The 23665-nt window shown below is 47.7% G+C and overlaps 2 protein-coding genes across 2 annotated transcripts in view; one reads left to right on the top strand and one right to left on the bottom strand.

The window, feature by feature from the left end:
- LOC115398964 (ras and Rab interactor 2-like) overlaps positions 1-18472 on the top strand; it is a 36131-nt gene extending 17659 nt beyond the window's left edge. Inside the window, exons 7-12 of the mRNA XM_030106043.1 lie at positions 493-584; positions 7071-8666; positions 15003-15311; positions 15382-15513; positions 15686-15849; positions 15976-18472. Coding sequence (XP_029961903.1) covers positions 493-584; positions 7071-8666; positions 15003-15311; positions 15382-15513; positions 15686-15849; positions 15976-16452 — 2770 coding nt within the window. The 3' untranslated portion in view covers positions 16453-18472. The remainder of the gene's footprint in view (positions 1-492; positions 585-7070; positions 8667-15002; positions 15312-15381; positions 15514-15685; positions 15850-15975) is intronic.
- Positions 18473-19182: 710 nt separating this feature from the next.
- Positions 19183-22464, bottom strand: LOC115398967 (E3 ubiquitin-protein ligase TRIM21-like). The gene is made up of 2 exons (XM_030106047.1): positions 22355-22464; positions 19183-21706 (listed from the first exon to the last, which is right to left on the bottom strand). The coding sequence occupies exon 2, from the start codon at positions 21695-21697 to the stop codon at positions 20057-20059; it is 1641 nt and encodes a 546-aa protein (XP_029961907.1). The 5' UTR covers positions 21698-21706; positions 22355-22464; the 3' UTR covers positions 19183-20056.
- Positions 22465-23665: the final 1201 nt, after the last annotated feature.

Below are 23665 nucleotides of genomic sequence, written 5' to 3'. Positions count from 1 at the left end.
TCAGCCGCCGGAAGTCTGTGGAAAAAGCCGAAGACGGACGCAGCAGTGTGAAGTGATCTAAGAAAACGTACACACTGTATACACATTTACAAATTCAGGGAGGAGGTGTAACGGTGCACTGAATCAACGTCAGGGTTGGAGACTCGGTAGAAAGGTGAAATAAAGTGGAACAGGTCAGCTCCACCAGCAACAACTTCCACTGCTGCTGCTTCCTGTCCAGACTCATCTGCAGCCTTTCCCAGTGTGTGGACGTGACGCATTATAACAACTTGATGAGACATTTTCTTGTAATCTCGGCTGAAACGGTGGTGAAATTCGATAACATTCTTGTGAAGGAGGGCAGCAGACCTGCTTCACCCTGCAGCTGCGGGGATGTTTTCACAAGTCCTCCGTTCCGCCAGCGCAGCGCTGGTTTCCAGCGAAGTGACTCACGCTGCTGGGAGAAGACTCTCGGTCCCGCTCTTTGCCGCTCACTCGTTCTCCTGCTCCCAGGGACGTGTTGCCCTTCACTCTGAAGCTCCCGGACGCCATCGCCGCAGCCAGAACCTTCGCCGATCTGGAGCAGGTCGCCAAGCTCGGAGCAGGTGGGTTCGCCGACCGAGGGGAAAGCTCGTGAAATCGCACCGAGTGATTTCTTTTACAATGTGTGATTCTGATGTGAAAATCATTTGAAATGACTTAGAGCTCGAAGCAACTCAAGAATTAAGTCATTCTTTGGTTTTACTTTAGGAGTCCAGAGGACTCATGAAAGAATGTGCCTTTTTCATACATGTGCAAATCCCACCTAGAGAGAAGATCACTAAACCTTTACACTGAATGAACAATGAACCAGAGTGCAGAAAGGTAGACAGATCCAAACTACTATTTGAAAAAAAAAAAAAAAGAAGATTTTTTTCTTCTCAGTCTATCTTCATGACTAAAAAGTAGTCCATTATTGATTTATGAAACTTGCTGCACAGATCTTAAAGGTGCATTAAGGAGTTTTACAACCTTAAAAATACTTATTTTCCACCATAAATATGTTACACATTTTTAATGATGTGTACAATGTGCCCTGACAGATTCATTACCAGTACCTCTAACAGCGCTAAACTGTCACTTGAAAGTCACAGTGCCGGTCCGGCACCAGCATTTTTTTGGGGAGAATTTGAAAGGAATGATGTAATGCGCGCTCCGGCTGGTTAGGTTTCGTTATGTCCGCCATCACTCCGCCAGATGCTTAGTGAGCAACAACTGAGCAGGATCTTCCAGAAAGTCAGAACAGACTGGCTTCTAGCACTGCCACAGCTCCACACAGACTCCACCAGGGAGAAGAAACTTAAATCTTACTTGAGCGCTTCTAAACGAGCGAAGACAGAGTCCCCCTCTTCCGTGCACGGGAGCCGGAGGGACGTGTTTTTCAATAAGCTGCATTACGCCCAAGGCCTGCAGGGGGCGCTGTTTCGCATAAAACGTGCAAACTCCTTAAGGCACCTTTAAGGTTTGAAACTGATTTAACTAAATCGGTAAAATAGGGACATTAAAGACAACGGTGTCGTCTGCATAAAGACTAATAGTCCAGAAAGTTTTAACAGAACATGAAGTTTAAATGCGAAGAAACAAGCCTTGAGGGACGCCTTCTGTAAGTCCAATTTAGCAGTTTGTTATGAGTGAATCAATAAACCAATCAGTAGTGTCATGCCAAAGAAAGCCTTTTGTTTTTTTGACCATTCAGAGTTGAAGTGTTATTCAACACGAGAGTGACAGCAGTAATGCGATGATGCTCTGAAACCAGATGGGTGAGTGCCTAAAATAGAAAGTGCTGAAAGGAATGATTCAGGTTGCTTATACATGACAGATTATAGGGGGTTTTTTGACAGAGACAAGCCTTTATTTGTTCGGGAAAGCTTTTATGAACAGTAGAAGGAAGTCGGTGTCGAGACAGTGTTTGATGAACGGGTGTGTCGTGAGATTTGCTTCGTCCGTCGGTCATATGGCGTCAGCTCCACTGAGACGTCGATGGTTTCTGCTCGTCCTACATCCCTCCTGTCTGTAAACGGGAGTGATTTTTCTTTTCTCTCCCCTCCCCCGAGGCTAACTCTCGTAAAACTCTTCTCAGCTGCATTCCCAAAAGGGTTAACTGGCGTGTTGGTGCAAAGTGACTCACCTCGATGGACAAAAGCCTCTTTGAGGCCCGGACCAGTGGACTGCAGCTGTCCTGCTCCTCGCCACAGTTTTCTACTTTCTAAAGTTAAACTTCTCAGTCCGCAGTGTGTCTGAAAGTCGTCAGGTTGTGTAATGAAGGCGGCAGTTGAATCACAAACCAAACTATTCAAGCATGGTTTGTTGGAACAGCTTCCTCATAGCGCAGCATGGAGAAAGTATTTTCTCACCTCTCATCAGTCACAGTGCGCCGGTTATTCTGCAGCGTTGGAGTAGAATCCATCGACCCGCTGTCGTGTGTGTTACGGGAACACGCCTGGCCCGTGTGGCGCTGGCATTTCATTGAAAGCAGAATGAAGTCGTTTGTAGGTTTCCTTCATCTGTCCGCTCATCTTCCGCTGCCGTGACTTCGCTCTAAGCCATTCTTTGGACTCCAGTGTCACTTTGTGACTCACTGCCATTCAGCGCTGTGCTCCTTTAATGTGGGCCCTCACTCTGTACATACACACCATTCTCTGACCCAAACCCCCTCCACCCCCCACTTCCTCTTTGTGTCCCCCGTTCATTCATAGAAGAGCTCTCGGTCAGGTGCCACAATATGGCCTTTGTTTCTGGAGGTAATGGAGTGGCAGGGAAGAGATGACGGCCGTGACGTCCATACCAACAGCCGTGTGTGTGTGTGTGTGTGTGTGTGTGTGTGTGTGACGTGTGTCGCGGTGTCACATTACTCATTTACTCTGCCCACCTGTTGGTGATGGGAGGTCGGTCCACCTGGGTTAAAGGATGCTGGGCCTCAGTTCCCAGGTCGGAACTGACATAGTCGGTATTTATAGAGTTCAGACTGGGACAAATGATCATATTTAGTGATCTCAACAATACATGAGATACGTTTCACTTAATGAGAATTCATTAAAACAGTTTCTGTTATATATTTCTGTCTTAAAATTTCGTCTTTATGCACATTAAAGTAAAAAAAAAAAAAAAGCCTAAATATTCCTCCACAAAACTCAAAGGTTGAACTTTTCATTGACAGATCTTTCAGTGAATTCGCAGTAATGGCTGTTGATGAGTTTTTTGATTGATCTGTAGGCATCTAACTGCCAGAGAAAAAAACAAAACAAAAGGAAAGTAAAAATGAGGAAGTTTATTGTTAATCCGGCCCTACCCCATAGCTTACGTTCATAGAATATGTTATAATATTTAACACTGATGTTATATAATCCGTTCTTAAATGTTACGTGATTGAATCACGATAACAGCTTCCATAAGTATTCAGAAAGTTTAGCATCCAAAGAAATTCACCAAGAGAAAAGTAGTTATTCCAGGTATGTAATAAGCTCATTTAAATGACTGTCATCACGGTGTGGCTTTCAGTCCCAACGATGTGACGCACTCCTGCTGCCGGCGCTCTGCTTCACCATGAAGCTGTGTTTTTATACGGTGCTGAGGATTTTATTGCTCGAACTGAGGATCCATCCATTGTTTTCTGTTACAGCAGTACAGCACACAGTGAGAATTTACAAAATGCACACAGGAGAGCTTTTGATTCTGGAGTCAGTCTGGGCATCGGGGGGCTAAACTCTGGGAATGAAGGATTTCTTTTTGGATCTCGCTGTGGTTCACGTGATGGCCGAAACGGACCCTCAGACGTCTGCGGCGTTGTCCTGATCGCCGAACCTTCCTCTGTGCACTGCGGCATGTTTAGTCTACCAGCTGTTTTTATCACGTGCGCTCCGGGCATGAGGCAGATTTGAAGCAGTGTCATGGAGTCCCCACACTCTGCAGAGCAAAGTAAAGACATCTGAGTCGTGTTTGGCGAATTTAAACAAAAATCTTGTGTTTGTGAGTTTGAGCCATGTTGTGATCAGCTGGACTGCTGCAGGCCTGCTGCCGACGGGAGGGGACTCTCCTCTTCACATTCATACGTCTTACAGCCTGGACTGTTGGCTTATAAAAAGAGAAACCAACCACTATCTTCCCACGTGTGACGCATTGCATTTAGCTGAGCTCATCTCATTGTAGTGGAAATCCTGGAAAGCTGCGTGACGGCAGCTGTCCTGCAGATTTAACCCAGTTTTAGTTTCAGCTCTGCTGTGGCCCGGAGACCGTCTGCCTCCGCTTTAACCAACAGGAGTGTTACTGCCAGGCCCGTCTGATAAATCTGGACAGATCTGCCATATTTCAAATCAGGTGTGATGCTCATATAGACAAACCCGCCATAGCTGTTGATTGGTGCAGTTCTGTTTATTTTAGCGGCCGTTCAGTTCAGCTGCCGTATCTTCCTGCACACGGCCCTCCATGACTTTCCTGGATCTTGCGTCGGCTGTGACGGACCGCATTCCTTTCCACTCCAACTGCACCGCCTGAAACCTGCTGATGTGGCCTCGTTTTACCGACCGTGCAGGAGTTGAAGCCTCGCTGTGGGTTTAGCCTGCCCTGTGGGGACCGGCAGGCCGGACCTCGCAGCCTGGTTCAAACTCTGGTTCCAGTTAGTGAGTCATTCTGCCCACAGCCAAAACCTGAGAGGCTGCAGCGCGTCAGCCCATCGCAGCTTTAGCATGTTCCTACAAGGTGACACGAGGCGAGTGAGTGAGTGAGTTAGTGTGGGCTTCACATGAGCTTCAATGGGAATCGATAGAATGGCTCATGTTCACACTGCCACTGGAGCCCCGTCCACACACACACACACACACACACACACACACCACTTAAGGTTTCCTCTCAGAGGGAAGGCGTGTCCTCCAGACAACCAAACCTCTCATTTTAGAAATCTTCTCCCCGGGAGGAAGAGTCCTGTAACACTCGCTCAGCGTCTTGGTCCTTACAAGTGAGTCTTTCCACGTTTGATTGTCCAGAATTGTCCCTGCTTCATGCCCATGGCCGCTGCAGTGGGATGATAAACTGTTTTCATGTGTGCAGAACAGTTTTTGTAAGCAACTGAAGATACACTCCATGTTTTCAGGTCAAGGTTAGAGTTAAGGCTGTGAAAGATAAGTAGGACAAAGGGTGAGGACCTTGAAAGGCCGGTTGTGTGCACGTGTTGTGCACGTGTTGTACACTTTCCGCCCGTTTGTATCACTGAGAAATTAAAGGCAATTCATACTGAGGGAGAAATGCAAAAATCAAATGAAACAGTCTTTTTTTTTAATGCAGCCAGGAGGAGGGCAACAGGGAAGAAACTTTTCTGTGTCGCGGAGCGCCGGCTCCAGCTGACGGGGCGGGAGCAAGGCCTCGGCGTCGTGCCAGCAGCCCGCCCACACACTCATTACAGTGACTGAGTCATAACACACAGCGAGTGTGAGCCAGCCTCAGAAAGCAGTCGAGTTTCGGCCCGCACACACACTGCGCCTCACACAGACTCTGGAAATCTACTGCTCCCGTTTGTGTGTGTGTGTGTGTGTGTGTGTGTGTGTGTTTCAGCTCCACGATCACAGTGAGTATTGTTGCTCTTTTCTCGGAGCTGCGCTCTGTCCGGCTCTTGGATTCCCCTCAGCTATTGTCTCCAGCGCAGTGCGTCGGGCGGGCTCTACTCTGGCTGGTACAAACCTCTGAAAGGCAGCTGGAAAAAGATTTTGGAGAAACTTTACTGGTTTCCAGGATGAAGGAAAACCTGCTTACAGTCACATTTTTCAAAGTTCTTCCAAGTTCTTCTTCCTTTCTTTGCTGCTTACTGGACTGTTGGGTTGATGTTAGGATATAAAAGCATCAGCTCTGAGCTTTTTGAGTTTTTGCCTGTGTTTTTTATTGTGTAGTGGGAAGAGTTCCTTTGATGATGCACATCAGCAAACCTGACTCCTGTGTAGTCAGAAGGTTTGTTTATGTGCGCCATCAGGAGCAGCGATACCAGCCGCCGTGCTGAGAGCGTTTTGCCAAAACAGAAGAGAAAAATGCTGAACTAGTTTCTACCTGTGTCCGAAGCTTCAGGGAAGTCTGTCAGAGAGTGTGTACAGAAATGTGTGTGTGCACTCAGTGACTGTATTTATTGCATGAATTGGAAAAACAAAATCAATTTTGATCAGAGAATTAGGCATTTAATATTGTTTTTTATTTAAAAAAAATAATGGAAAAGTAACAACATATTTGAAAATAATTTAAGAGCCACAATATCATTAAGAGAATTTACAGAAGTTGAGAAATAAATCATTCCTACTTAATGTGTAACAGACCTGCTCTGTCGCTGGCGTCACACGTGACTTTTTCTGTGTTGGTCACTGATTGGACTGTTGACGTCTTTTGTGTGTTTATTTTCTAAATCCTTGGATCAATCGTTGCACGAGTTTGACTTCGACATTTAAGATTCAACATCTGGCTTCATTTACCTGGCAGTGGAGAGATACACACATACAGCTAGACATGAAAACACTAACATTTAAAAGTCTGTGCCAGCGTAAGAATATAAGTACACATTAAAAACACTGCAGGGCTAGATATAAAAATAATAAACCAAATAAATGCAAATACAAACAAACGTTCATCCATTCATGCTGTGAAGTAGTGCAGATAGGCAGTATAATAAATCAGTATTTGTAAATGTGAGTATTGTTTTCTGAGATTTTAGTAAGGGGATATTGCACGGTGTTGCTCTGCAACTGTTCACTCATGTTCTGCAAAAATCACAGTGGAAAAAAACTGCAGTTAATTACAATTAAGTCACATTAACTGAGGACAAGAGAAGGATGATTGTTATTTGGAAGAACAAGTCTCAGCAAAAAGGGATTAACGTCATATCCTGAGGTGTCACATCGTTTCCACAATACTCAACATTATTGAATATTTTTCATGTAGTATCGTGCAGAACTAAGTTGGACTAATCATCTTCCTCCTGCAGTTTAGTGATTCCATCATCAGTGTTAAATCCTGCGCTCTGTGTTTATGGGACGATCGCGGACATGAGTTCCTGCTAACCTGGACACTTCTTTCCTCCACAGGGTTTTGGGATGGTCAGTCTGTTCGCGGGAGGCGGAGCTCCACCACGTTGACGGGCGTAGCGGCTCCTGACAGGCCACCCCCGCCCACCCAGAGATCCGTCAGCCTGTCCGCTGTCCCGGGACGCCCACGGCTCGCCACCCGCTCCCCGTCCCAGATCGACTGCTGCCAGTCCAACGGGGCGCTTTGCTTCATCAACCCTCTCTTCATCAAGGTTCACGGCGGGGCCCTGAGCGCCGCTCCCCACCGTTTGGATTCAGTTAAGCAGGAAACTGCGAGTCAGGAGCCCGGTAAGGAAGACCCCGCTCCACGGGGGGGCCAGCAGCCCGGTCCGGGCGGTCCTCTGGTTCTGAGCAGCGAGCAGACCCTCGACGACGCCCCAGGACCGCAGGACAGGAAGAGCTCACCCAGTCCGAAGGTGAGCGGCGCTGAAGGCGCGCCCCGGTCTCCGCCCCCTCGTCCACCTCCGCCTCAAGTGGCGCCGCCCCGCCCGGCCCCCCCGGCCCGACAGAGAAGCATGCCGGAGAAGATCCCCTGGATCTGTGCCCCCAAGGAGAAGGCGGAGGAGAAGGAGCGGGAGAGGGGCGGCAGCCTCCTCTCTCGCCTGGGCTCCTCGCTCACCATCAGCCCCTCGTCCTCCCCGCCCAAGAGACTCAGCATCAGCTCCCCCATCTCCATCCCCCGGCCGCCGCTGCCCCTCGCCCTGTCCTCGCTGTCCTCGCTGTCCTCGCTGTCCTCCCCTCCCCGCCGGGCCAAGGCCTCGCCCTCGTCCAGCCAGGAGGATGCCCAGTGCCACTTGGCCTTGGAGGAGCAGACCATCGAGAAGGCCATCGTCCGGGCCAGACTGTCCCGGCAGAAAGCGACCAGACCCCCCCCGCAGGACTCCAGCAGTCCCCCAGGATCCTCTCTGACGGCCACAGGCGGCGAGGAGGAGGAGCCGGCGGAGGAGTGCAGCGAGGGCGGCCAGCGGCTCAGCGACATGAGCCTCTCCACGGACTCCTCGGACTCGCTGGACTTCTCTCAGTCCTGCACCTTCTTCCTGCCTCCCATTCATGACCCCAGCCCCCCCACCGTGGCCGACTTCAACGCCCACCTGCCCCTGTCGCTCCCCCCGTCCCACCTGCCCTACTGCAGCATGGAGGACGACGACGACGAGGACGAGGACGACGAGGAGGAGCCCGACTACGGCGTGAGCCTGGAGAGCGACCAGGACCAGGACCAGGACCTGACCATGGTGCCGCCCGGGCACCGGATGAAGCGCCGCCCCAGCGCCAGCGCCCTGGTCCTCCAGAAGGCCCTGAGAGGACACCTGCGGAAGATGAGCGGCGTCTTCAACTCGCTGCTGACCCCGGAGAAGAGGGCCGTCCGCCGGGTTCTGGAGCTGTCCAGGGACAAGGGCTCCTACTTCGGCTCCCTGGTGCAGGACTACATCGGCTACATGAGCGAGGGCGCCGGCGCCCAGGCCTGGCAGGGCTACGCCTCCGGGCTGGAGCTGCTGCAGACGCTGCGCCAGTTCATCACTCAGATGAAGAGCTACCTGCGACAGAGCTCCGAGATGGAGCTGCCAATCGAGAGCCTCATCCCCGAAGACCAGATCGGTAAGTCTGGTGTCAAGGAGCTTCTTTCTTTCTCATTTTTGCTCAACTACTCTTTTAGTCTAAATTCGCCAGCAGCTCGTGAACTGCACATGAACCAGCTGAAGTTTTTAATTGGACTTTGTGGAGTTCTTGTTCAGTTGCTGCTGACTCGCCAAGATTCCTGCTTCTTCTCTACCTTTCAAACCGTCTGCAGAGGATTGTGTGACTATTTTTGGGAAGTGTGAATGAACGACGTATTTATGGAGAAGTTCCTGCTGTTGTGGAAACACTATGTCACCGAAAACCGTGTCTTAACGCCGACGCGGCAGTTTCACTTCAAGTATTGTCACGGCGAGGATGTTGGAGAAGTCAGGCTCACGTGTTCACAGCTGGAAGCATGTACACATGTGTGCATACAGTCCCGGCAAAGTCATGACCTCCAGGCTGCGTTTAGGGAAGAGAGGTGAGTCAGATCACCCAGGGCTTTGGAAGGAAGTACAGATGTTTGCTGCCTCTGGTTGTCCCTTGTTACTTTGCACAGCGTTGTAAAATCAACCGCACAAACGCACAAGATCCCACACAGACACGCTTACACCTGCCGGAAGAGCAGACCGAGTCCCTGGAGCCAAGATTCGGTGGCAGCGTCAGTCCTTGGCCTGAGTAACACGAAAACAGAGAGCACAAAGAGCGGTTTCATTCCAGGAGGAGGGGGTCTGCCCAGCTAACCTGTTTCCTCTGACATCTGAAACAAACAGGTCAGCCCAGGCCCGCAATCCTCAAGTCACCAAGACAGTAACAATAGTTTAACCAGCGTGGATCAGCTCAAAGAGCGTCTGCCAGAGGTAGTTAACCATGGTATGGATTACAGTGTGTGCATTTAGAATGTTTGGCTAATCCACAACGCTCACTGAATTAAAGCCCGATCAGACAGAGGTTTGTAGGACCGCAGCCTGTCAGGAAAACACCTGATGATGTCGAGTCTTGCAGTTGCGTCACTGTGAGCCTTCAGTCAGATAACATCACATTTGTAGAAGGAAGAAGCTCTGATATCCTGTCAGATGACTCAGACTGCTCAAACCGGCCTGCAGGAGCAGATTCAGATTGTTTTTCAAATCCAGCCGCTCTGATGTCCAGATTCTAATCTGATCTACCTCTGGACCTGAAGTCTGCAGTAGTCAGTGGATAAACTCTCACCTCATAGAAAGGAGGAAGATGTTTTCATCATGTCTGTGAGGTTAATCACTTGAGGTTAGCTGACTGAATAAATACGGATTTCCAGGTATGTCCTCTATCAACCACGTCGGGCTTCTCAAAGCTGACAGACTCAGAAATGAACAACAGGTGTTGGAAGAGACTCTTATGGAGAAGTCGACTTGTTTTTCACGGGATTGCGTGCGGTTTGTTTTTCCGAGCGGCCCTTTTTTTTTTTTTCTTCTTCTTTTTTTTTTTCCATTCATGGAGGAAGAGTTGCCCTATTCACTCCATGGAAGTGTTGCACAATTTTTTGTTGTGGCAGCCTCAGCGAGTGTTTTCTCCTCGGCCGGCCCAGATGCATCCGCGTGGAAATGTGCCAAGGCGTGCGACCTCGCTCGTACTCCCACCCTTTATAACCAGCCATCCAATCAGAGTGAGAAACGGTGAGGGCGGACCCCACCACACTGTGAAGCTCTCTCTCCCTCTCTCTCTCTCCCTCCATTAGATCCAGAAATGCTCTCCATCCTTCTCGCTGCGAAGCGTGTCTGGAGGAAGACATGACGTTTGTTGTTGCCGCTCACTCAGCAGCCCGGTCACGTGGGCGAGCGAGTCCTGGGTGGCGAGGTCGGGTGAGGAGAGCGGCGAGGGCAGAATAGTTTGTTGTCTGGTCGGGCACTCGGCCTGAGCCAGCTCCGCGTCTTGAAGCGCTCTTTGTGGCGCCTCACACAGCCCGTGTGTTTTATTAACTGGATTTTTTTCCATTTTCATGTTCTAGCATCTGAAATGTGACAGTTTGCTCCTTAAAGTTCAGTTCAGACATCTAAACAGTAACAGGTGTTTAATGGAATGTTGTTTGAAAAATGTGATTGTCGTTAAAAGTGGATCCTGTCTAGATTCATCAGTCCCAGAGAGAAATTCTTAAAATATCTTAAAGTGGAGCTCTGCAAAGCGGAACATGTTCTAAGACGATGGACTAAATGGAAATCATCTGAGAAACCGAAGGCTGCACTGAGTTGCTTGCTAGCTGGAGCCGCTAGCGGGAGCTAGTTTGTATGAGTTGTCTGATTTCCACTCATTCTGCGATGCCATTTGTATAAAACTGTTACGTTTATACGACAGCAAAATCTCAAGTGAAATTTCATCCGAATGAGTTTTTTATTCACTACAGTCGTGGTATTTACGACAGCAGCGTCTCAGAAAAGTAGCGTTTCCTCCATTTTCCATGGAGTTGTAGCTTTTTCAGAAAGTTGTTTCCAGTGGCTTGAAAACGTTCTCCTTCTCAGCGGAGCCTCACTCTACGAAAGCTACTGGTGGAGCCAGCGAGTGTGGCTTTCACTGAGTTTTGTCTACGTCCCTGAAAGGCCGAGCGGATTCAGAGAGTTTGCTGAAAACTGTGCGAACGAGAGCGGCAAGATAACTGCTCCTCTTACCCATAACACACACATCCTGGAAACACACGCCACTGTCACATCAGTGTTGTGTTTCTCAGAAAAGCAGCTCGGCTTTGCTCAAAGTCCAGTATCATAAAACACTGCAGCACAGAGAATGAGGAAACATGCATTTATTTTTTTTATTTTTAAATCAAGATAGAAGTCTCCATGCCGTCTGCAGACTTCTTCAGACAGACACTCATCCCTCATGGACACACAGGGACGTTGTTTTAGTGTCTTTGTCACCGTGTTGTTTCGGTGTGCTTCCACTCGTCTTTTAACTGTCGGTCAGTATTCACGTTGGACTCTTGGAGAGTTTTGTTGTTTGCTGCTATGAAAGGTAAAAACCGGAGAACCAACGATGTGGCGATCACCTCTCCGCCGTCCGGCCGGTCTGCGACACCACCGGGACTCGGAAGCTTAACGTGGGCGAGGAGGATGCTGGGTGGGCGGATGTTTATGTCAGAATGAAAGAGGCCTGTGTGCGTGTGTGTGCGTGTGTGTGCGTGTGTGCGTGTGTGTTGTTCATCCTTGACTGATAAGTGACCCTCAACTGAGTTTCCTACAGTCTGTGTGTCAGACACGACACACAGGAGAGCAGGACCTTCGCTCAGTCTCCACACACACATACACACACACACACACGCACACACACACGCACACACACAACACACACACACACACACACACAGGAGGGTCAGCATTTCCTCTCGGCCTTCCTTTGAAGTGGCCGAGGGGAAAATCCAGTTTTAAAAGCTTTGCACAGCTTTACTTAAGAGAATCTAATTTGAGTGCAGATCTGGGCAGTTCCCCTTTCAGAGTGACTTAAACACAGCAATTAACCGTACACACACACACACACACACACACACACACACACACACACACACACACACACACACACACACACACACACACACACACACACACACACAGAGAGGGAGGAATGTTGTGTTCCCAGTTTTTAATTAACCGAGCCTCAGCGTTGATGTATGACTGGGCTTTTCTGCTTTTAAGACGATAAGAATAACCCAGAGGATGTCGTCACACCAGCAGATACTCCAGGTTTTGAAGCAGGAAGTGGTTTGTGTTGATATTGACTAGCTGACCTTGAAGTAGTTGGTCTTTTGTGGCCAAATGTGAAATATTTTTGTGTCACAGTAACACCTCCATCACAGCTGTGGGAACACTGAGAAAATAGCATTGTTATATAACAAAAGAAATATTTCCCTTCATATGTCAGTGAGTCGCTGCTCATGCACCTGTCAGTCCTCAATCAGATTAAAGATGACAAACAGATTCGGTCGTTCTCCAGTATCAGCTGCACCCAGCAGGCACCAAGACAAACAAGACTATCTGAGCTATTTACAGCCAGCCGTCGGCCGGAGGGCTGCTGGAATGAGGAAGTGAGTATGTGCTGTTGACAAGACGCTGGCATGTCACCCCGCTCTGCTCCAGATCCAACGGCAGAGGCTTAACATCCAGGCCGAGGCAGGCAGGAGGTGAACAGACTGATTTACGAGGCTGCTGGATTCCTTCTAGCTGTGGTGGGAAGTAACAATCAGATCAATCAATCAGTCGATCTGTCCGTCAGGGAAACAGTTTACACTTCACTCATGGACGGGGGGAGATGTCTGAGTAATAACATAAAACCGGATACAATAAAAGATGAGCACATGACATAAAAACATAAACATTAAGGACAGTAACAGGAATAGTAAATAAGACGATAAATAGAATGTGTCATCTGCATAAAATCATTTAGAATGGGAGTGGTGTGTGTTTAGAAGATGATAGCAGTGATTGAAGGAGTTTGAGCAGCGGCTTGTTTTTCTTTGGGGCTCATTGAAACGTCTGCCTGAAGGAAGAAGAGAAAACTCTTCACAGAACGAGGTCTGGTTGGTTGATGGTTATTTTTTGCTATATCAGTCGCATTTCTCTCAGATGGTGTCGAAGTCCCTCTGGTGAGCTCCCCTGAACGGAAAGCATTAAAAGGCTTTCAATTAAAAAGAGAAAAGTAAAGAAAAACACCCAGAAGACTGTGTCACAGACGTTAAAAGAATTTAGCTTCCGCATTAGGTGAATTCTTGAACCCTGTTTGACAGTCAGATCAATGTTTTCACAGTGCTACGATATTTGTTGGAGTCATTTTACACCTTTTGGTTGTGAATGATTCTATCTCCTGGTTCATCCTCGTTCTGCCTAAAATCAATAATTAGCTCCTTGTTTTTTTTTTACAGCACTTAAATCCAAGAATTTATCCCCGCATGATCAGCTAATTTCAAAACAAGATGCAGTATCCACCGTTGGAATACCTTCCCAGGCTGCTCGGAGGTTTCCCCTGCCGAACTGCATTTCTGTTTTCTCTCTGTATTTTGGTTTAGTCTTCCTCGTTTCATTTCACGCTTCTCTTGACGCAGCCCCCCCTCCTGGAAGTCCCCTCTAAAGCAGATCTGATTCTTTTAGGTAATGATTGATTTAAGTTCCTCATGTTTGGGATATTTAGCCACCTTCCTGTTCGGGATAAAGGTTGTGATATGAGATGAGATCGTATCCGTCACTTCATTTAAAACATGTCCCGCCCAAGCAGCCCTGGAGAGTTACAGTCTGTCCACCGACCAGCGATTCACGGCTCTCTCGGTTGATTGTGGGTCTGTGTTGAGGTACAAGAAAGACACTGATGTTGTTGTTGGACTGAAGGAAGACAAAGGGACGGATTCATACACTCCTCCTACAGAACCGGAGCAGGTCGATCGTGAGCTTCCAGTTGAAATGAATCCAAATCCTCGTCCCGGTCTGCAGGTGTGCTCAGCAGGAGACAACAATGAAGAAAGAAAAACCCTGCTGACTTCACCGTATCCTGGTGACGAGTCAGCAGCTGACTCACATCCAGCACTGCTCAGGTTTGGCTCTTTGTTATGATATCATGGCGAGCGTCGGCTGAGCTGGTGAAAGTTCCTGCTTCAGACGGCTGGTCCAGACAGAAAACATTCAATTTACCATTAAAGCTGGTGACGCTTCAGTTGTTCTGTGGTTTATTTGAATGATTTAAGATGTGAAAGTGGTCAAACTGTGTGTCTGGGGCACATGTGAGGCAGTACCAAAGGATGAAGAACCAAATAAACCACCAAAGCCTGATTTGAACTGTTTGAATTCATTCGCTCACTCAGCTTAGCATTAGCATGGCTGCTCTATCTCCTCCTCCTCCTCGCTGAGGCTCATCGAGTACGAGACCCGGATCTGCACCATCCAGACGTCACAGCTGCCGGTTTACCTTTAAAAACCAACTACAGACTAGATTTGCTGAAAGCGCTGATCAAGCCTGCGACGGCTTGGAAAGTTAAAAACGGGTTTGTGTTTCCACTGAAACAGGAACCTTCAGGAGAAATCGGTTCCTCTACTTTGAACACCAGTGTGGTCACTGCGGTCTAGATGAACTTCCAGGGACTTTTACTCTCATGAAGTCCCCGAACAGGTTGATGTTTCCCTTCAAGGGCTGGAGACATCGTTCTCCGCACCATGCAGTGGATGAGGTGCAGGAAAACAGACGTTTTGCTGGTAGTTGTAACCTGTCAGACTTTCTCCGAACGGTCGGGGGAGTTGGGGCTGTTCTCTTTGCTGATTACCTCCTTAATGATGGATTAGAGGGTCGAGGTTGTTGTAAATCACACACACTCCGTTCCTCCAGTGCGCACCGCGACACCGAGCGCTCAGTGTTCCCTCTCCTCCTCAGACCGAGTCCTGGAGAAGGCCATGCACAAGTGCGTCCTGAAGCCCCTCAAACCGGTGGTGAGCGCCGCCCTGCAGGAGTTCCAGGTGCGCAGCGGGGCGTGGCGGGAGCTGAAGGAGAACCTGTCACTGGCCAAGGCCCGGCAGCCGCAGGAAATGGGCGTGGCCGACACGCTGCCGCCAGATCCCATGGCCATAGAGAAGATCAAGCACAAGTTTCACACCATGTGTAAGCTGTACTCGCCAGAGAAGAAGGTCACCACGCTGCTGAGAGTCTGCAAGCTCATCTACACCATCATGGAGGACAATTCAGGTGGAGCTCTGACGGTCAGCCGACCCGCTCAGGTCCGTGAAAACGGGATCTCACCAGCTCTTTGTTTCAGGTCGCCTGTACGGCGCCGACGACTTCCTGCCCATGCTCACCTACGTCCTGGCCCAGTGTGACATGCCTCAGCTGGACAACGAGATTCTTTACATGATGGAGCTGCTGGACCCGTCTCTGCTCCACGGAGAAGGTGCGAGAAACGCCCCTCCGGTCCGGTTCACTTCCTTCTCCTTCATGTAGCAGCGAGAACTACAGTCATGTCAAGAAAAACCCGACATTTTCTCCAGAGCAAGTCCAGGAGACCATCAGAAGAGTTACCTCCTCAGTGGTTAACGGCCTTGTTCTGGGCGTTCTCCCTCCAGGTGGTTACTACCTGACCAGCGCCTACGGAGCCATGTCGCTGATCCGGAACTTCCAGGAGGAGCAGGCGGCCAGAGTGCTGAGCTCCGAAACCCGCGACACGCTGCACCAGTGGCACCGCCGGCGCACCTCCCAGCGCTTCGCGCCCTCCATCGACGACTTCCAGGTGAGCCCGGAGCGCTTTCACAACCGGGATTCAGACGGAATACAAACGTGTGTCGGGAAAAAAAACAAAGTGCCCAAAAAGTCACCAAACACCCAACCTTTTTGTTTATTTGTCTTGTCTTCTCAGAACTACCTGCGGGTGGCGCTGCAGGAGCTGAACAGCGGCTGCACGGCCAAGACTCTGCAGGTGCGACCTTACGCCACGGTGGAGGAGGTGTGTCAGCTGTGCGCCCAGAAGTTCAAAGTGCCGGACCCGGAGCGGTACGGCCTGTTCCTGGTGGTGGAGGGCAGCAGCCAGCAGCTGGCGCCAGACACCCACCCCCAGAAGATCAAGGCCGAGCTGCACAGCCGCCCGCAGGCCGCTCCCTTCTACTTCCTCTTCCGCCGAACGGACGGCGGCGGCGGCGGCCTGCCGTCAGACCTCCAGCCCACACCGAACCTCAACGACCTCGCCGTGACCTCTGACCCCCAGGCGAACCTGAACCGGCTGGGTCCGGACGTCTCGGCCTCGTCAGGCCAACCCGACGTGAGCTCGGGCCTCAGCCCGGCCCTGAGCCTCAGCCTGCTGCCGCCACGCCTCGACACCAACTCCGTCTCCGTCTGAGCGCAGCGGCCTCGGGACGCAGCGGCCGGCGGTGGCCGGCGGCGGCCTCAGGACGCGGCGGCGTGTTGAGGACGCCATTTCAGGGTCGCCTGCTGCCGTCGCTCCCGTCAGGATCCATTCAGGGGAATCCCATCAGCCCCTGCTCTAATGTACAGTAAATCACTTCAGACATGCAGGGACGACATGCTGCTGTTGGATGTCAGTGCGACGAACTCGTCACAGTTGCTGGTAAACTGTGTTTTAAATGTTTCAAGGATTCAGACTTTATGTTCTGATGGATTTGTCGACGTTCAGTGCTGAAACGCCTCGTTCCCTGGATTATGAGCCCTCTGTACCCCTTTAATTATGCTGAAAACATCATTTTTGTGTTATTTTTCTGTCCTTCTGATGCTAACTGTGATCTGAGGCTTCGGTTTTCTTGGAATTTCTGTTGCAAAAGTCTGAATTATTTTTTTCCTGTTCAAAGCTCCTTTGCATTCTCTGTAAAAACACATTTAAATAGAACTTCTTTAGCCTCAGAGCCAGTCCACACAAATCCAAGTATTGAAGAACCATCATCATGATCACTTCCAGACTGATCATACCTGAAGAGTTCAGGTATACTTTACTGTTTCTACTTCAGAGAAACACTTTGCAGGCAAATACACAGACTTTTAACTTAGACTCAGAACAAATAGAGTATCTTCAAAACTACAAGGGCTGCATGAATAATTTTGGTGACAAAAGGAATCAAACACCTGTGAGATTGCTCCAGAAGAGTCAGAATCAATCAAAAATCAACTCAGTTCAGTTAGTCGGGTAACGTCTGATGAGTCAGAGTGTGAAAGTAGAAGGTGAAAAGTGAAAGAGAACAGCTGGAGAGAAGTTTTAGTTCAGGTGTGTCCAGGCGGAGTGTGGAGCCTTTTGGGTGCCATATTCTCAGGAGCCAGACTGTAAAACTAGTTTGATTCCACTGATATATCACTGTGGTTCTTCATCCCATCCAAACACCAGACTGCTTCACTTTGAAGAAGCGCCGTGGAGCCTCAGAGTCTGGTTGGTCTCTTCCACTCAGTTAATTAACGTAAAAATGATTTACATCAAACTGAAATGTCACATGTTTTAAAAGTTTCTGAAGCGGGTAGAAAAAAGAACTGCTATGAAATCAGGGCAATGCTTTGTTAGTTTTTTTGGGCGGGTGCCACAGAGTTGAACCTTCTCTTTTTGTTTTCTGAATCTCAACATGAAGTAAACTGTGCCTTCATTGTGAGAAAGCCATCGCTTTGCTTTTGGACGTCTACAAGAATAAAAAATTGACGGTTTCACATGATCATCCTCCAGACGGACGTCGTGTCATGTGGTGAGATGTTGTCCTGGTGTGTAGTTTGTGTGACAGTGTTGACGTCTTCTCGCCGACTCTCCAGTCAATCTGAATGAGGCTGGATGGAACACATAGATGGAGCTCAGTGGAGCCGGCTGCTGCAGCTCACTACAGATCGGGTTTCTGCACTACTGACACATTTGTTTTTACATAAAAGATGTGGTCAGTGATAAATGCATTTACAGAAAGGCCGTGCGGACTTGTAAGCTGGTCTGAGGTCCCACAACGTGGCTCCCTCCTGGAAGGACCTGAATGGAAACGGTTTGAGGGAACAGCTCTGAGATCCAGACGTGCAGGAACACCTGAACTCCACAGGTTCCAGCCGTCAGAAAGTCACGTTCCAGTGCTGTTTCCTGAAGGAACGCGCAGAGGAAAGTGTGCAGAGAGGGAGCTGAAGCAGGACGGAGCTGAAGGAAACGTGCTGAGAGGCATTCATGTCTGGATGTAAACTGGACAGACTGGAGGTGGAGTGTTCACGGCTGGAATTCTTCCATGTTGTTATAATCAGACTTTCTTTGTTCTTTTCAGTGAATATTTATCTGTCTCTGTGCAGGGAGTTTCACAGAGGGCCTTCTCTTGTCTACAATAAACTCACTGGTGTCGTTTGCATCTGTCAGTGTCAGTGAACCATTTCTGAAAAATAATAAATGTTGGAAATAAAAACTCAAGGTGTCTTTGTTTGGTATTGTTGTTGCAGTTCTTTGCCACCAGATGGAGCCAGCATCTTCACATCACCACTTTGAGCAGGTTGTTCTGTTGGAGGACAGCTGGCAGTGGGAATGCAGCAGAAAGAAATCCCAGATTCCTCAAACATTTAGTCAACTCAAGTTAACTAGCTGTGTATAACCAGCTCTTCTTACAACCTCTGCAACAACAGGTCAACCTCCTGCCTCCGACCCGACCTTCCCTCACCTGCAGCCAGAGAGACCCACTTATTAAAAATCATTCACACAACACAACTATTTCCCCTGTGAAATCAAACATTTGAGTCAATTATGTCAAACAACGACATTTTTTCCAGTGGAGAAACAAAGACTTTTCTCTGGGTAAAAACCTTCTTTAGTGAGTAAAACAAAACAACACAGCCGCCAGTGGCTGATGGAAGATTTTCAATCACATTGTTAATTTTTGTTTACAAGCGTTCTCCTCTACCGACTGTTGGCTGTGGTCCTTTTTTAAAAATACTTGGATCCAGTTTTACTGTATTTGCATTTTCATGTCGATTAGACCAGTATCTTTAGTTCTGGATGACATAAATTATGTTTTTGTGTGCAAGATATTAGGTTGGAATAATTATTTTATGAATATAATAAAGATTATAATTTAACTATAATACTGATTAAAAAAAAAAACACCAGTGAAGAAACATCAACATTTCATTACATTTTTATTGAAAATATCCATTAAACATTCTCACAGCTGCTGGAAGAAATAAATGAACTTTCAGGATAATGAGTCTAAAACATGTTAACTTGAGTTCAGATGAAAGATTGATCCAAACTGAAGAACAACTGTGACCAAGAAAAACACCAAACACAACAAACATCTGCTGATGTGAAGGAAGCATCACAAGAAGAAGATCTGTGAAGAATTGTTGAGCTGCATGAAGCTGGAAGAAGACACAAAGTCATCTGAGAGATTTGAGACATTTAGCAGTCCACAGTGAGACAAATGATCAAGCTGCTAGTTCCTACAACAGCCCCTGAACTTCTGCTGGAGAAAGAGGTGGAGAAGATGGATGGATGGTGTTTGTCACATGGATTGTATTCAGTCCTTCTTATTCTCCTTCCTTCTTCCTTTTCATTTCTCACCCTGCCACAGAGCTAAAAGGCTTCAGGAATGCTTTGAGGAACACAACAACCACTTTGAAAAGTTGACTTGGCCTCTGAATTCCCCACATCTCACTCAGTGGACAAACAAGTCTGATCCAAGAAGCTAACAGCTCACAAGTCAAAGGAGTCAAAGGACCTGCTGCTCCATCCTGGTGCCAGGTAAACCAGCAGATCTTCAGAGGTGTAGAGGAGTCCATGTCTCAGTGGGTCAGGGCAGCTTCAGCACTTCATATTAGGGAAGTGGACATCATGACTGATTGGTCTGGATTCATTCAAACAATGGTCCAATAATCAAAGACTGAAGAGAAGAATGTGAGTTTAGTGCAGACTGAACATCTGGATTTGATCAAATCAATCAGAGTCAATCTTTTACTTTCCAACAAGCTCATTAATTGTTGGTGAATCTTCCTCATCAGACAGTTTGATTGACAGGACAGATGATCAGAGGAGCAGAGTTTTTACCACCATCATTGTTACAGGGACAGAAGTATGGGAGGAGTTTGTCAGTGAAGCAGCAGCCAGTGAAGGAGTAGATCAGAGCTGCAGCAGCTACATCATAAAAAGAGACCAGACCCTCCTCATAATCCACAAACACCCCCACCTTCTCAGGAGCAGAACTCAGAGACAGAAGTACTGAGGGGCCTTTCATAGCTCTGTACTGATTTCCATTTCTCAGCCATATTGTCCAGAAACCTTCACCAGGACTCAGTGTGATCTGTCCCTTCCTGTTGATGGACTCTTTGCTCACTCCTAAATTCCAGTTAGTCTTTCCTTTAACCTGAACCTCAAAGTAAAATTTACCTGAAGAGAAACTCTGTTTTCCTAAAACACACACACAACAATCAAATCTCTCTGGGTTGTCTGGAAGCTTCTTCTTCACATCACCATGACTCACTTTTTTTCCATCATCAGACAGGATGAGATCAGGATTTGCTGTATCAGGATCAAGAGTCACATCCACTGCAAACTGCTGCTTCCTCTTCAGATCAGCCTCAAACAGCTTCTTCATCTCTTTGCTGAGAGTCTCCTCCAGCTGAGCCACAGCTCTCACCACAGTCCCCTCATATGATGATGGACGGACGCTGACCTGTGTCCAGTCCTTGGTGGGTGGAGCAGCTTTCAGGGAGGAGAAGCCTTGGAGGAGGTGGAGGTGGTCTTCAGAGAGGAAGAGCTGCTCCACCTCTGAGCTCCTCTTCATCAGCTCACAGATCTCCTCTTCCAGATCTCTGATGAGACCTTCAGCCTGTTTCTCTCTGACTTCCTCTTCCTCCTCCATCCTCTCCATCAGCTGCTTCAGGCCTCTCTCAACACACTCCTTCAGAGCAGTGAACACCTCAACACCTTCTGCTTTCTCTCTGTCTGCAGCAGCTTTACTCCTCTTCACACACTCTCTGATCTCCTTGATCTTCACTCGTCTCTCCTGGATCATCTGCTGCATCTCAGCCTCTGTCTTCCTCAGCTCCTTCTTCTTTCCTTCACATTCTTCACTCAGAGGAACAAACTCGTGGTTCCTGTGCTCTAAAACAGAGCACATCATGCAGACACATGTCTGCTCTCTCTGGCAGAACAGCTCCAGAGGTTTATGGTGCTTCAGACACATCCTGCCTTCCAGGTTCTCCACAGGCTCCATCAGCTGATGTTTCTTCAGGCCTGACACTGTCAGATGAGGCTCCAGATGAGTCTGACAGTAGGAGACCAGGCACACCAGGCAGGACTTGAGGGCCTTCACTTTGGTTCCAGTGCAGACGTCACAGGGAACTTCTCCTGGTTTGGCAGCTTGTTGCTCTGAGCTGCTGCTGGCTTTGAGTTCAGCTTCACGTCTGAACTGAGAAACCATCTCAGAGAGCAAAGTGTTGATGTTGAGTTCAGGTCTTGTTCTGAACAGTTTTTTACACAGGGGACAGTCACAGATGTTGTTGGTGTTCCAGTGATGAGTGATGCACTCGTTGCAGAAGTTGTGTCCACATGGTGTGGAGACTGGATCAGTGAACACTTCCAGACAGATGGAGCACAGAAACTGATCCTCAGAGCGCAGATTGCTGGCAGCAGACATCTTCACACACTGAGGACAACATTGATAGAAGAGACTGTTAAATACTTTGATTGTCAACAATTCCACAGTTTCACATGACTTTATCTGACTGGAGTCAATCACTGATCTCTACACATACTGGATGGTACATTAATGTCAGGCTGGGAGCTGAAGCTGCAGGTCATTGTTCACCCTGTTGACACTCCTAAGATTAAAATGATTGGTGCCTTTTACAGAACCAGTTGGTCCAGTTTAAAATATGTGAGTGGGTGGAATTTTATTCAGCTTGACTTATTTTCAGACTGAACTCTGAATCACTGCATTATATTTCTAACACATATTCAATTTTGCAATAATCATAAACACAACATTGCTGTGATATTCAAAGTAGATCAGGATTTAGACACCAGATACCCTGAATATTATAAACAAAGAGAAAGATTTTCTCAAATTCCAACCTAATTTCTTTAAATAATCATCAAAAACATCATCTCTGTTCATTTCCTGTATTTTGTTCATCATCATTATATCATATTCACAGCTTAAATATATCAGTTTTAGTCACTCCCACCCTGAACAGGAGGTGAAAAGTGGAGCTGTCTGGACAAAAGAGGACGTTTGTTCACCTTCTTCATCAGTTTCCTGAGAGTCAGTATCAGTGTGATCAGCTGTACTCACCAGTGTTGGAGTCAGTGTCTGTGGAAGTCCAGATGAACTCAGGTTAGATTTCTTACAGAGAAACTCAGAGACGTGTCTAAACTGCAGCTCTGACTTTAACTTTCACTTCCTCATTCTGAAGATGGATTTCCAGTCCGTCCTCCTCTGATTGCAGCTCTGTGGAGGAGGGACAGCATCCTGTGTTGATGGTTTCCTGTGAGCTTCCAACACTTTCACTGACTTAAACTGTCTCAAACCTGTGATCCACAATACTTTCACCAACCCCTTGTGACAAGTTAATGTATCATCAAAATCCAATAATATAAGATTTAGTTCATACTTGGAATAGAATCAAATCACATTTCAATCACAAATCAATACCCCTTTCTTTACCAATTGCAAAAACTACATATTTAGAAAACAGAGATGATGTGCGAAAATCCAATATCAGATTTTGAAACAAAACGGCTATTAATGAATGTTTAGACATAACCTCGCATAAAGATACATTTATCTCTAATATATACAACAAACTACTAACATCACCTCCCCTCCTTCAGATAAACATAAAAACAGTTGGGAGACGGATATGGATATTCAGATAACTGACGACATCTGGGAAGAATCTCTTGAATATATACACTCCTTGTCATGATTGTTGTGCTGTTTGACCCAAACGCAGAGAGACGGAGACAGGATGACATTCGCACAGGTTTATTCAGGTGTAGAAAACCACTAGGGCTGCAGCCTGGCAGCAGCACCGCAGGTTGGCTCGAGATGCGGTCGTGGCATGGCGAGGTCGTGGCGTGGCGAGGTCGAGGCGTAATCCCTCACAGTGAAAGGCAGAGCAGGGAAGATCTTCTGCAGCAGCACAGCAGTCTGGAGAGGATAACGATCTGGCACAGACCAGGTGGCTGGGAGAGGTTTAAGTAGGCGGGCAGAGTGCAGTCCCCAGCAGAATGCAATGAGTAACTAGAAAAAATTTGCAGTTCCTGAAGAAACTGCAAGTGTGAATGCTGAGCTGAAAATGTTAAACTGTAATGCAGAAAAACTGAATAAGAAAAGGTGAAAAACCCTGAAATAAAGTCGAAAAAGGTTGAAAAAGTTTGAAAACACGGCAAAAAGTCGAAAGGGTTAAAAAAGGTTGAAAACACTGCAAAAAGTTGAAAAAGGTTGAAAACATTGCAAAAAGTTGAAAAAAGCTGAAAAAGCTTCAAAACACTGCAAAAAGTTGAAAAAGTTTAAAAAAAAGGTTGAAAACACTCCAAAAAAAACTTGAAAATGTTGAAAAAGGTTGAAAACACTGCAAAAAGTTGAAAAAGGTTGAAAAAG

The sequence above is a fragment of the Salarias fasciatus genome, chromosome 13, assembly GCF_902148845.1.
Source record: "Salarias fasciatus chromosome 13, fSalaFa1.1, whole genome shotgun sequence".
NCBI classification, from domain to species: Eukaryota; Metazoa; Chordata; class Actinopteri; order Blenniiformes; family Blenniidae; genus Salarias; species Salarias fasciatus.
The sequence above is the reverse complement of the archived record's forward strand: the minus strand, read 5'-3'. Positions and strand labels throughout refer to the sequence as shown.

Bases quoted from the DNA above. Each gene is read 5' to 3' on its own strand.
- LOC115398967 (XM_030106047.1), bottom strand. From the start codon at position 21,697: ATGTCTGCTGCCAGCAATCTGCGCTCTGAGGATCAGTTTCTGTGCTCC.